The sequence below is a fragment of the Eschrichtius robustus genome, chromosome 5 (genome assembly GCF_028021215.1).
Source record: "Eschrichtius robustus isolate mEscRob2 chromosome 5, mEscRob2.pri, whole genome shotgun sequence".
NCBI lineage: Eukaryota > Metazoa > Chordata > Mammalia > Artiodactyla > Eschrichtiidae > Eschrichtius > Eschrichtius robustus.
Genome location: NC_090828.1, coordinates 78,382,108 through 78,394,444, shown reverse-complemented (window position 1 = coordinate 78,394,444; position 12,337 = coordinate 78,382,108). Strand labels below are relative to the sequence as shown.

Genomic DNA, 12,337 nt, shown 5'->3' with positions numbered 1-12,337 from the left:
AATTAATTAATTAATTTTAAAAAAAAGAATAAATGCTAGCCTCCTTAGCCATGCATTCAAGGCTGCACCCTCTTAAATGTGCCCACTTTGCTGATCATGCCTCCCACTCTCACCCTCTTTGCCAGACTCACTGAACTATTTACTGCAAAACCCAACATAGATATTTCCACCTCCAGGCCTTGGTCATGCTGTGCCTACCTTCCCTCCCCCACCCCTGCCATCCTTCAAAGGCCAGCTGAAGTTATTCTTCCTTTATACCAATAACAGCTACCCTTTGTTGAACATCTGCCATGAACCAGGTATTCTCCCAGATACTTTACATACATAACCTCATTTAATCCTTTCTACTTACCTTTCGAAGTAGGCATCATTATTCCCATTCTACAGGTAGGCAAAAGGAGGCTTGGAGAAGTTGAAGTACTCACCCAAATTCATGGAGGGAGTAAATGTCAGAGTTGGAATTCTGGCCCCAGAGTCTGATGCAGATTCTATACTTTTTCTTAAACCATGCTTAGTCGTGAAGAATTTCCTGATGAGTTGAAACCCCAGTTTTCTTGCCCTTTTTTGAATAGTACTTGATGTCTATTCTGCATGACTGATTTGACATTTAATAAATGACTACTTATGATACAATTGTCTTTTTTTAAATAAATTTATTTATTTATTTAAAAAAAATAAGGGAAAATGTATGTTGGAACAAGATGATAGTGGTAACTATTTTTCCTAGTATACTGAAGATTACAAGCTTCAGGGGAAAATACAGGTTTAACAAGATTTGCCATGAGTTAATTGTTGCAAGGTGAGTGATGGGTATATGGAGTTTCATTGTATTCTTCTTTCTACTTTTGTGTATGTTTGAAATTGTCTGTAATAAAAAAGTTTTCTTTAAAGTTTCCCATGTGAATATGATGATTTAACATGGTTGGAAACTACAGATGTTACTTAGTTTTCAAGTTTCACCAGGTCCAGTCAGAATGTCCCCTTCTACTGTTTACCCTTTTTAGTAGGAAGGGGGGTGGAATTGCTATAAGCTGAGTGGCAGGTGGACAGGCAGTTGGGTGGAGACCTTTGTCAATGTAGCTGCTGTATGCCAACTGTGTGTTCAGGGGGCACTGGTAGGGGAGGAAGACCTCTTTCCTCTGCTCCTGTACTTGGAAATCATAAGTTTGAAGATCCAAGTCTGTCTAGCTTTCTGATAAAGTTGCAAAAATTTGCTTAGATAAAATTTTTAAAAATTGTTGATTAGTTTTATGCATGAGTACATCGAAACTTATTAGTAGCCAGCTGGTTATAGCTTTTACAACTCATAAAATGACCTATTTAATTTTCATTTTTAATTTCATAAGTTAGTTATGTAAGTTATAATATAGTCTCACTACAAAAAAAATTCCGACAGTTAAAGCAAAGGTTACCACTAATCTACTTGTACACGATATACAAGTATACAGTATACTTGTGGATATTTTCAGGTCTTTTTCTATATATGGTATATAGAAATATGAATATATATGATAATTTAAAATATGTGGTTTTGTCGGTGTTGTAGAAAAAACAGTTGGAATCATGCATATGCTGTAGCTTTATTAAAGTATCTTGAAGTTCATTCTGTATCAGTATATATAGATCTACCTCATTCTTTTTTATTACTGCATTGTATTTCATAGTATACTACTTTGTTTAAACATTTCAAATGTCAAACTGTAAAACAGTCCTTGAAATTAGCAATGTGCTGTCACATTTCACCCCATTGTTTATTTATGGCAGGAATACATCTTATGAAGAATGTGTAATTGATTGTTTAACATTGTTTTAATAAGAAACCTTTCCCAGTATGGGAATATGGGAGGGTTTTGTTTTTCTGTTTTTTTCTGCTTACATGTAACATGTGCTGACCACCTTCCACATCTCTGACTTCATAAAACTTCTAAAAGTCATCTCATCCCTGTAAGCCTGAAACTGCTAAATAACATTAAAATATTTAGAACATATCATAATCTTTCTTTGCTAGAAGCTTTTATAGAAATACATAAAGCTGCTACCATATTTTTAGAAAAGTAACTACACTTTGAAACAAAAACCATGTATTTTGAAAAATGATCTCCCCAATTAGATAAGTGAATATACAACTCCAGTAAAGGGATTAGAATAGGAGTTACCCACGTACCCTTTTTTTAAAAAATAAATTTATTTATTCATTTATTTTTGGCTGCATTGGGTCTTCCTTGCTGCACATGGGCTTTCTCTAGTTGCAGCGAGCGGGGACTACTCTTTGTTGTGGTGCGCGGGCTTCTCATTGCGGTGGCTTCTCTTGTTGCGGAGCGTGGGCTATAGGTGCGTGGGCTTCAGTAGTTGTGGCTCGTGGGCTGTAGAGCGCAGGCTCAATAGTTGTGGCACATGGGCTTAGTTGCTCCGCAGCATATAGGATCTTCCTGCACCAGGGCTCGAACCTGTGTCCCTGCATTGGCAGGCGGATTCTTAACCACTGCGCCACCAGGGAAGTCCCTCCCACCTACTCTTATGTTTGCTTTAGGTGAAAATATTGAGTCCAAGAGGATGGAAGAGATAAATTCCCATCATATCCTCAACTGATGAAAACTGAACTGTAGAGAAGAAGGAAGGATGTGTGTATTTATTTAAAAGACCTATGTCCTTTGACACAGCAGTTCTTCCTTCAGAAATTTGTTACAGATATCCTTGTGTAACTATAGTTAAGTACAAGAATGTTACTTGCAGCATTGTTTTTAATAGTGAAAAAGTGGAATAATAAAAATATTCAATGGGGACTTCCCTGGTGGCACAGTGGTTAAGAATCCACCTGCCAGTGCAGGGGACACAGGTTCGAGCCCTGGTCCAGGAAGATCCCACATGCCGCGGAGCAGTGAAGCCCATGCGCCACAACTACTGAGCCTGCACTCTAGAGCCCACGAACCACAACTACTGAGCCCCCGTGCCACAACTACTGAAGCCCGCGTGCCTAGATCCTGTGCTCCACAACAAAGAGAAGCCACCGCAATGAGAAGCCTGTGCACTGCAATGAAGAGCAGCCCCTGCTCGCCGCAACTAGAGAAAACCTGCACGCAGCAACAAAGACCCAACACAGCCATAATTAATTAATTAATTAATTTAAAAATATGCAATGGAATTGTGGCTATGTGTAGTGATATGAAAGGTCTCCAAAATTGTTGTGTGAAAAAGTTCAGGACAATTTTTCTGCTGAGAATCTCATTTGCATAAAATAAACTGAGAAAATATATACATAGTATACATTTCTTGTATATAACTGGCCCCATTCTTGTACATGACTATCTACATTACCTATAAATTTACAAAAGATGAACAATAAACTCTTAAATGATTGCTTTCAGGAATGGAGTTGGTAAATTGGGGAAGGAAGACTAACTTCATTTTTAGGTACCTTTTAAAAATTATGTTAACTCTTGGTAAAATGGGTTTACAAAACATAAGTTATCAAATTTTTAGCTTCAGGATTCTGAAGGTAGGGCCTCGTTAAAAATTTAGTTGCAAATTGCCAACTTCTGTGGCTCTTCTGCTTGTTCATACATGAATTGAGTAATTTCAGAAGCATAAGCACTTCTAGACCACAATATTGCAATGTACTTTTTTAGCCCTGTCCTTGTGACCTGAGTTTTATCAGGGATGTAACTGTTGATTAATTCAAAATGAATATAAAATAACTAAAATGTCCAAAGTAAGGCAAGCACTTAGATCATGGAATAGTAGTCATTTCTGAAAACTCAAGAATATTTTTGTACTAAATTTGGCAGGTGTTCTGTTAAAGCACCTATGTGAAAAAGCTTGATGCGCTTTAGGGAGCCTCACATTTTGTTATTTTGGGATATTTTGTGTCTTTCTCACTTTTTTAGATACTGAGAAGTTTCCATCATTCCACAGCAGTCCCCAAACATATAGTCTCTGGGTTGGCAGGAAGGTTGCACCTCAGTCTTTACTAAGGTTCTCTCTACTCAGTCACAGGTTGGTCAAGGTTCTAGAGTCTGTGCAAGGATATTGGGATAGGAGTGCAATCTAGTCCTCAAGACATTTGCTCAAATGAGTTACTGCTGAAACATTTTGCATTCTGGTCAGAATGGCCTTTCAGGTGTAGCACCTTCCAGGCACATGACCATCTGCTGTTTCTATGCCCCATCTTAGAGGCATCTGCAAGCTTGGCTCTGGGTCCATCTGCCAGGATACTGTACACCGCTCCAATTCCTCTCTGGTGTTGTGTGGCTTGATGGCTCCACCAGGAAGCCCCAGCAGCACTACGGACTCCCCATATACACACACAAGTGCAAACACACACACAACACTCTTCAAAATGGGGGAATCTTTCTCACCTGTAGATAAAACCCTCACTTTCTCTCCCTGTTCTACACAAACGTTTTTTTCTACACTCCAGTCAATTGATTATCCTTGCTATCTATTTAGGACGTTTTCTCTTTATCTACCCTCCTCCTGCTTCTATCTATCCTACTAGTTCCCTTAATTATTTTGCAACATAAAAACCAAAGAGGTACTGGGCTGCTTCTCCTTTCTTTGCCACATCCTTCTTCTGGGGCAGTGAACACAAAGTCCATTATCTTTTTAAAAGGGGGTAAGGGAAGGGGGACTATCAGGAGAAAAATTTAGGTTCATCTTTCAGAAATACTTTGCTATAGTTTTTTGTTTGGTTTTGTTTTTTAATACTTCATTCTCTGAGTTTATCTTTTAGCAGCTCAGTCTGTTACTGAGCTTCAAATGGCTTAGACGGTCCATTGCACATATTTCTTTCCTGCTTCTTCCTAAAATAAAGCTATCTTTGGTTGTGCATTTTGTGCAGCCAGGAAATCTGGTAATTCATAAGCCATTCTCTACTGTAGTCTTCTCAACCTTCCTTCCTCTGTGTACTACTGAGGCCTGGGACACACACACTTATCAGTAGTAGTGGCTTAGTAAACTGTCTTAAGGAGGCAGTTTGAGTGTGTATCTAAAATCCTTCAAATTAAATTGTTCCCTCTATTGTCACTTTGTTTATTCCCCACATTATTCCAACCCTTTTCTCTCGCAGCTCCTGTAGTACTGTGCTTTTGACTTGATATCCCTTACAAAATGCAGCTCCAGTGTGACTGAAAATAAAATCTAGGATCCCAACTCATTTATAAATTGGACATTAACTTTTGTTCATATACTGAGCAAGGTTAAATAATCAGAATTGGTTTGTAATGTTTATAGGAAAGCTGTAAAGAGTAGACACTCTAAAATTGATTCATATGTCAAAAGTGCATGGTATGGAAAGGGATTGCTTAGTACTAAGTAATAAAAGGCAGCAAGCTATGATCACAAAGTTAAATGAAAAAGGTCAAGACATTTTAACAGTGAAGTGTTTTGCCATTTTTTCCACAGTTGAATTTTATAAAACTGAAGCTAAAAGTTACATTTTTAAGTTGAATTTGTACTCTTTTCCACATAGTAAATTATAATTGAATTAAAATATTCAATGATGTGACTTCTAGTTGTGCTTTAATATTTTACACTTCCACATGGGAGAGCTTCTATTAAGCTCATATCTCTTATCACTTACATATAATTTAGAAGATCAGAAATACATGTGATCTTCTGAACATGATCTACTGGGTTAATTTAAATTGCTTTGGTGTTAATAATTCAAGTTTTCCCCTTTCTTTTCCCATTAAGGATTCTGGACTCTACTTATAATATCCCTAACTGCCGGATTCTATCACTTACATATAATTTAGAAGATCAGAAATACGTGTGATCTTCTGAACATGATCTACTGGGTTAATTTAAATTGCTTTGGTGTTAATAATTCAAGTTTTCCCCTTTCTTGTCCCATTAAGGATTCTGGACTCTACTTATAATATCCCTAACTGCCGGATTTTCCTGCTGCAGCTTTTCTTGGACAGTGACTTATTTTGATTCTTTTGAACCAGGAATGTTTCCTCCTACTCCTCTTTCACCTGCCAGGTTTAAGTAAGTATTCCTGTTTCTTCTTTTGTTTTTTCCCAACCCATTCTGCTGAAACCTACTAAAATAGAAGCAAGAGGCTGCTTGCTTGTGAGATAATATGTTGAGGCCCCAGTCTTTAATCTATAAAATACAAATGACTCAAAGTTTTCAGCTTGGCTCAGCCTTTAGATAAGTGGAGAAGAATATTTTAAACTCTGTATGTAGATAATTCAGTGCTGGTCTAAAAAAATTAATTCAAGGAATAATCTAATAAGTAAGAAACTTTGATGGCTATTTGTCCTTTTGGGATGGAATTTCATTTAAAACAGTATATGAAGGCCTAATTAATGTTAGCAGTATGAAAGTTTTATAAGATTCATGCATAGATAGTCAGACTTATAACAGCTCAATAATTGGATTGAACTTTTCCTCAGATTTAAACTTTGTGTAATAATTAGCAAGCATTTATGGCACCCAGTTTATATGTCTAGACCAGATTAGATGCGTTTCATAGTGAAACATTAAATTTCTTTGGTCTATATTTTCTGTTTCAAAGAGTTTCATAAAATTCAGTAATCAGCATTCTAATCTAGTTTATTTATATTGGGAAGACTCAGGTTTTATAAATTGCCAAATAAAAGCATCTAAGGCCTCTAGTTTATTCTACAAACTAAGGGTGGAAGGAGTGGGGGGAGAGAATGAAGAGTAGAAAATAAATTCTGTTAATGATATGTATGTTATCAAGAGTATTATAGTTGTTACTGTTGTTGTTACTACCAGTTCCAGCCCACCCCATGGACAACTCGTGGAGATAAAATCTATTTGAGGGACTCTGTAAATAAGTGTAATCACTTCAAATGAAATGCATAAGTGTATTTTAAACATCTTAATAAATCCCTATCTGTAAATGTAACATAAATCACATACTTGCCAATACCTTTTTTATGTGTATTTTGAGTGGATAATGATTAATTAATAATCTAAATTGACTAAATTATACCTAACGGTGCAGTACCATCCCATAGTTTACATGGGTACCATTCAGTTGGAAAGTTAATTTTGCTAAGTTAATTTTGCTCTCAGTTCAAATTTATATTCTATTGCTGCTCATTGACATCAATTAGTTACTTTAATAGGGGGTATGAGTCTAATATAGATGACATAATGAGACTACTTTCATAAGTCACAAAAAACCTTAATTTTATTTTTTTTCTTTTACTTATTTATGTCTCACTTCTCCCCTGAATTCTAGTCGTACATTTCCAGGTATTAAGTAGATTTTGCAACCTGGGTTCAGAAAGCACCTGGCACTTAGAATTGTTAAAGCTTCAATTTGTCTTAAAGACATAAGTATCCACTCACTTATCAAGGCTTGAAACCCTTTTTCACTGTATTTATAGCCCTTCGCCAAGTCTAGTCATTCTTGCCTTTTGAGGTGTTATTGGAATACTTTGTCTTAGCACCCACAGTGTTTTTGCTCTATTTAAGATCTTGGCTAGGGTACTTCACTCCTTGAAGTCCCCTACTACAAGCTTTCACTCTTCTCATTTGTCCTGTATACTATAACCTTTCTAAAAACAGATCTTAGTCACAGCTCTCCCTGGTTTAAAAGTCTTCAGCAGCTTTCCCATTGCCTTCAAAATAAAGTCTGACTCCCAAATATAGCCTAACAGTCCTTCCCCAAGTGACCTTACTCTACTTTTCCAACTTTATCTTCAGCTATTTCTCCAATGTACCCTCTCCTGTAGCGACATATCAGATTATTCTGACATCCCCCAAATAAGCTACGAACTTTTGAGATGCCATGGCTTTACTCTTGCTGTTCTCTCTTCCTGGAATGTCATTTTCCCTCTCAGCTTCTCTTCCACTACTACCAGAATTCCTGAGACTCATATGTTAGAAGCTTTTGGAGTTAGAGAAAAGCATTTCTGTTCTCTTAAGGATCTGGAATTCTGAGGGTATTTAACTAATTTCTTAAAAATTATCTTTGCGTTTTTTATTAGACTAGAACCAGATGGGCCTCAGTTTTCAACGTCTTTATTAGTCATTCAAATTTAATATGAGATGGTGTCAGATCAGAGACTTACATATTTGTTAATACAATCCAAAAAATGCAGTTTTGAAATATGTACATTGTGTGTACATATATATTTGAATTCCTTTCAGTATGTAAGTAGAGATAAGTTAATTTTATATATGATAAATCAGCTATTAAATATCTCATGGGAGTCAGACTGTAATTTAAAATGATCATATGCTTAATAGAAGTACAGTCTAAAAAAGACATATAATAAATACAGTGATAGTTGATCACATATTAGCAGAAACCACAGACCCAGAAAGGCATATAATAGTGATAATTGGTACAATTGTTTTATAGTGAAAACCCTGCCTTCTAGTGTTTGTAGAAAATAATGCAATTACTTCAGAAATGGCAGAATATAAGTACATTCTCTCTGTCACCAGTAGAGTGAGTGCTTGTACAGGGAAACAATTTCTCTACCTTTTGAGAAAGTTGAAATCTTCAGACTTTATTTTCTTAGAAATCAGATTGATATATTTTATTATTTTGCAATATCATACTTTTATAAAAATATCTTTATAATAGGTTATGTATTCTTTTGTTATCTAAAATAAAGTGATGTTAATATAAATATTTTCTTTGATTATATAAAAGTAATATAAGTTCTTTGTTGAAAATTCAAAAAACAAAAAGAAAAACAATGGAAAAACCCGTAATTAGAGAAAGTGACACAACATTTTAATGTATATCTTTCCATTCTTAGCATATTTTTAAAAATTAAAACTGGGATCACAATATACATGTTTGTAATCCATTTTTTATTTAACGTTTTGTTGGAACATTTTCTATTCTATTGGAATATTTCTATTCTCTTTCTATTGGAATATTTCTTTGGAATTTTCAATGTTTTAAATATATTTTAAAGACCAATCATTATATATATCTATCTTTTAAGGGAAATCTAATACAAATGATGGCTAGGTTCTAAGATAATTTATTAACAGGGGTCTGCTTAACTAATTAGAAACTAAAGAAAGGCAAGATAATTGAGACATAAAATGAAGAGACTTTTCTCTTTACTTTTTTCTTTTTAAGATTAGGATTATTATTTAAAATATTCCCTGTTTCTAACTCCATGAATATCAGGCATGAAGAGAATAAAATAATCAGGTCTAACTGGTTTGTTAAAAAAAAGTCATTTGCTCTCCTTTGCAGACTAAAATACAGGGGCATTTTTTTAAACTAATTAGTAGAAGTGGGAAAAAAATTTGAGAAGACCATGTTTACTATGGCTATCAATTAGTTGTACTTCCCTGGGAACATAAACTCCTCAAGGGAAGAAAATAATAATCTTTATTGATATGTAGTAAATATTAGATGAGACATTTCATGAAATCACAATTTGGATCAATAATTCAGTAGGGGAGTTAAGAAAGAAAACCTTTGGGGCTTCCCTGGTGGCACAGTGGTTAAGAATCCGCCTGCCAATGCAGTGGACACGGGTTCGAGCCCTGGTCTGGGAAGTTCCCACATGCCGCGGAGCAACGAAGCCCGTGCGGCACAACTACTGAGCCTGCGCTCTAGAGCCCGCGTGCCTAGAGCCCGTGCTCCACAACAAGAGAAGCCACCGCAATGAGAAGCCCGCACACCGCAACGAAGAGTAGCCCCCGCTCACCACAACTAGAGAAAGCCCGCGCGCAGCAACGAAGACGCAACGCAGCCAAAAATAAATAAATTAAATAAATTAATTAATTTAAAAAAAAGAAGAGAAATAAAACCTTTGTACTCATTAAAAAATTTTTTATATTTACTGTTTCATATTTGTTAGATATTATCTTAGTTCAGGCTGCTGTAACAAAGTACCATAAACTGGGTGGCTTATAAACAACAGAAATTTATTTCTCACAGTTCTGGAGACTGGAATTCTAAGATCAGGCTGCCACCGTGGTCAGTTTCTGGTGAGGTCCATCTTCTGGGTTGCACATGGCCTCCTTGTATCCTCACAAGGCAGAGAGCAGAGAGAGGAAGCAAGCTCTCTTGTGACTCTTATAAGAGCACTCATCCCAAATCCCATTCATGAGGGCTTCACTCTCATGACTTCATCTAATCCTAATTACCTTCCAAAGGCCCCACATTCTAATACCATCACATTGGGGAATAGGTTTTGACATGAATTTGGTGGTAAGGAGATGGACACAAACATAGTCCATAACAGATACAGCTTAGAAACTTTCACTTTTACATAGGCACAGACCTTTAGGAAATAACAAGATGGTTAAAGAAGTTTGCAAGGTGTATTTTCATTCAGGTACTTAATGGGCTTCAAAGGCATATTTTAAGAAAGATGGATGTCATGCTCACTTTGCAAACTTTTCTGGGTTAGAAGGTATACTGCAATGTCAAATATGCAAACTTCTCTGTTAGGATGCAGTTACTTTGTGGAAAAGAAAATTTGGGTCAATTGTACTTTTAAATTATTTTCTTAGTTGTTTCTGAAAATCTGTTAAAGTGTTAATAACAAGAGGCAGAGGCAGTAACTTTAGATTCCTTGGAGTATCTATATAGGCATTGCCCACTTCTTGCTACTTTATAATTCATTATCCTGTTCTCCTACACTATTTAATCAACATCTTTAGTTCACTTCTCATTAGTTTTCCCTGTTTACTCATTGGGTGTTGTTAGTGATTTCCAAGCAGGCAAATTTAGCAGTGTATATGTAATCAGTATTTCACATTATGGTGATCTGCTTTAATTATAGTTTCCAGGAGTTAATGCATATAAATATGTGACCTACCCGTGTAAAGATACTGCATTCAGAGAGAACCCAGAGCTTGAAAGAATCTTTGGGTTCTTTCCAGGCTGGGCTGATGGCAGCACCAGAACTTTTTTTTTTTTAATATATATATATATAGTTTTTAATAAATTTATTTTATTTATTTATTTTTGGCTGTGTTGTGTCTTCGTTGCTGCGTGCAGGCTTTCTCCAGTTGCGGTGAACAGGGGGGGCTACTCTTCGTTGTGGTGTGCAGGCTTCTCATCGCGATGGCTTCTTTTGTTGCAGAGCACAGGCTCTAGGCGCGCAGGCTTCAGTAGCTATGGCTCGCGGGCTCTAGAGCACAGGCTCAGTAGTTGTGGCACACGGGCTTAGTTACTCCGAGGCACGTGGGATCGTCCCAGACCAGGGCTCGAACACGTGTCCCCTGCATTGGCAGGCGGATTCTTAACCACTGTGCCACCAGGGAAGCCAAGCCATCACCAGAACTTTTATTTAAGTCCTCCTGGTTGGGGAGGAAGATAGGTATGGATAGGAGATGTACCCCAAAGTTGCGTTTTTCCTAACAAGTACAACTTTTTAATGAATACTCTAGGATTTCTAGGGATGTCTTAGACATTCCTATTAAAGATTATGGGAGAACTGAGTCTCTGCTAAGTCATCCTTAGGGGTTATCATTTTTATTAACAGATGAAGAAACTGAGTCCCAAGGACTCAAGGAGTCCCAAGGAATGTGTACCTTGCACAAAGCCAAATAATTTGCATGTGGCATAGCTAGCACCTAACTCTATTGTTTTTGTTTGCCCACCTCCTTTTTATTATGAAAAGAATCAACAGGAGGAATTTCACTAATTGAAACAGCATCATTTTATTGACAGTTAAAGGCACTTGCTGTGGGCCTTTGTTCTATGACAATTTTGCCTATGCGATATTGCCAAATGCAATTAAAATCTGTTCTTAAAATCTCACTCTTTGTTCTCTCCTTTACTGTTTTCTCTGTGACCAGAGTTCTCCACTTCAGAATGACTGCTCTCGCATTTCACACTACCTGTGCACAAGCCCCATCTAGTGGTGCAGTGATGTGGCTGCAGGTTTATAGTTATCAGCTTGCTAATAAATAACTCAGTGATTATAATAGGTCCTGGCTAGGGTAAAAATGTTACTTTATAGTCTAAAAATAAATTTAGTGGGGAAATGATAATATATATGATGGGTGTAGCAAAAAGCACAATGTAGACAGCTCATTAGTTTTGTAACTGAGTCAAAATATTCATTAAAAAGTGATACGAAAAATAGTTAAATAAGTCATTAAGTTTGTCTATCTTATAGTACTTTTATGTAGAGTCAGAGTTCAAGGACCAATTTTTTTAAGGGCCAGTATTCTTAAATAAGTTAAGGGTGTTACTTCATTGTAGGGGTAGGACTATTATTTTGTGCTGGTAATACCCACAGAGACTCATTTCCAAGGAGGAAAAACCAATGCTTGTATTTCAAGTTATTAAGGATATAGGAATACTTGTTAAAAGAAAAAGTAGACATCATTTTAAGTTTTCTTAGATAGCTTTTAAAAGAGACCT

The 12,337-nt window shown here is 36.3% G+C and overlaps 1 protein-coding gene across 2 annotated transcripts in view; it reads left to right on the top strand.

Annotated features, from left to right (window-relative positions):
• Positions 1-12,337, top strand: part of ARL6IP6 (ARF like GTPase 6 interacting protein 6) — a 35,513-nt gene that overhangs the window by 9,015 nt on the left and 14,161 nt on the right. For both annotated transcript variants that reach the window (XM_068545110.1, XM_068545112.1), the window contains exon 3: positions 5,856-5,988. In XM_068545110.1, coding sequence (XP_068401211.1) covers positions 5,856-5,988 — 133 coding nt within the window. The remainder of the gene's footprint in view (positions 1-5,855; positions 5,989-12,337) is intronic.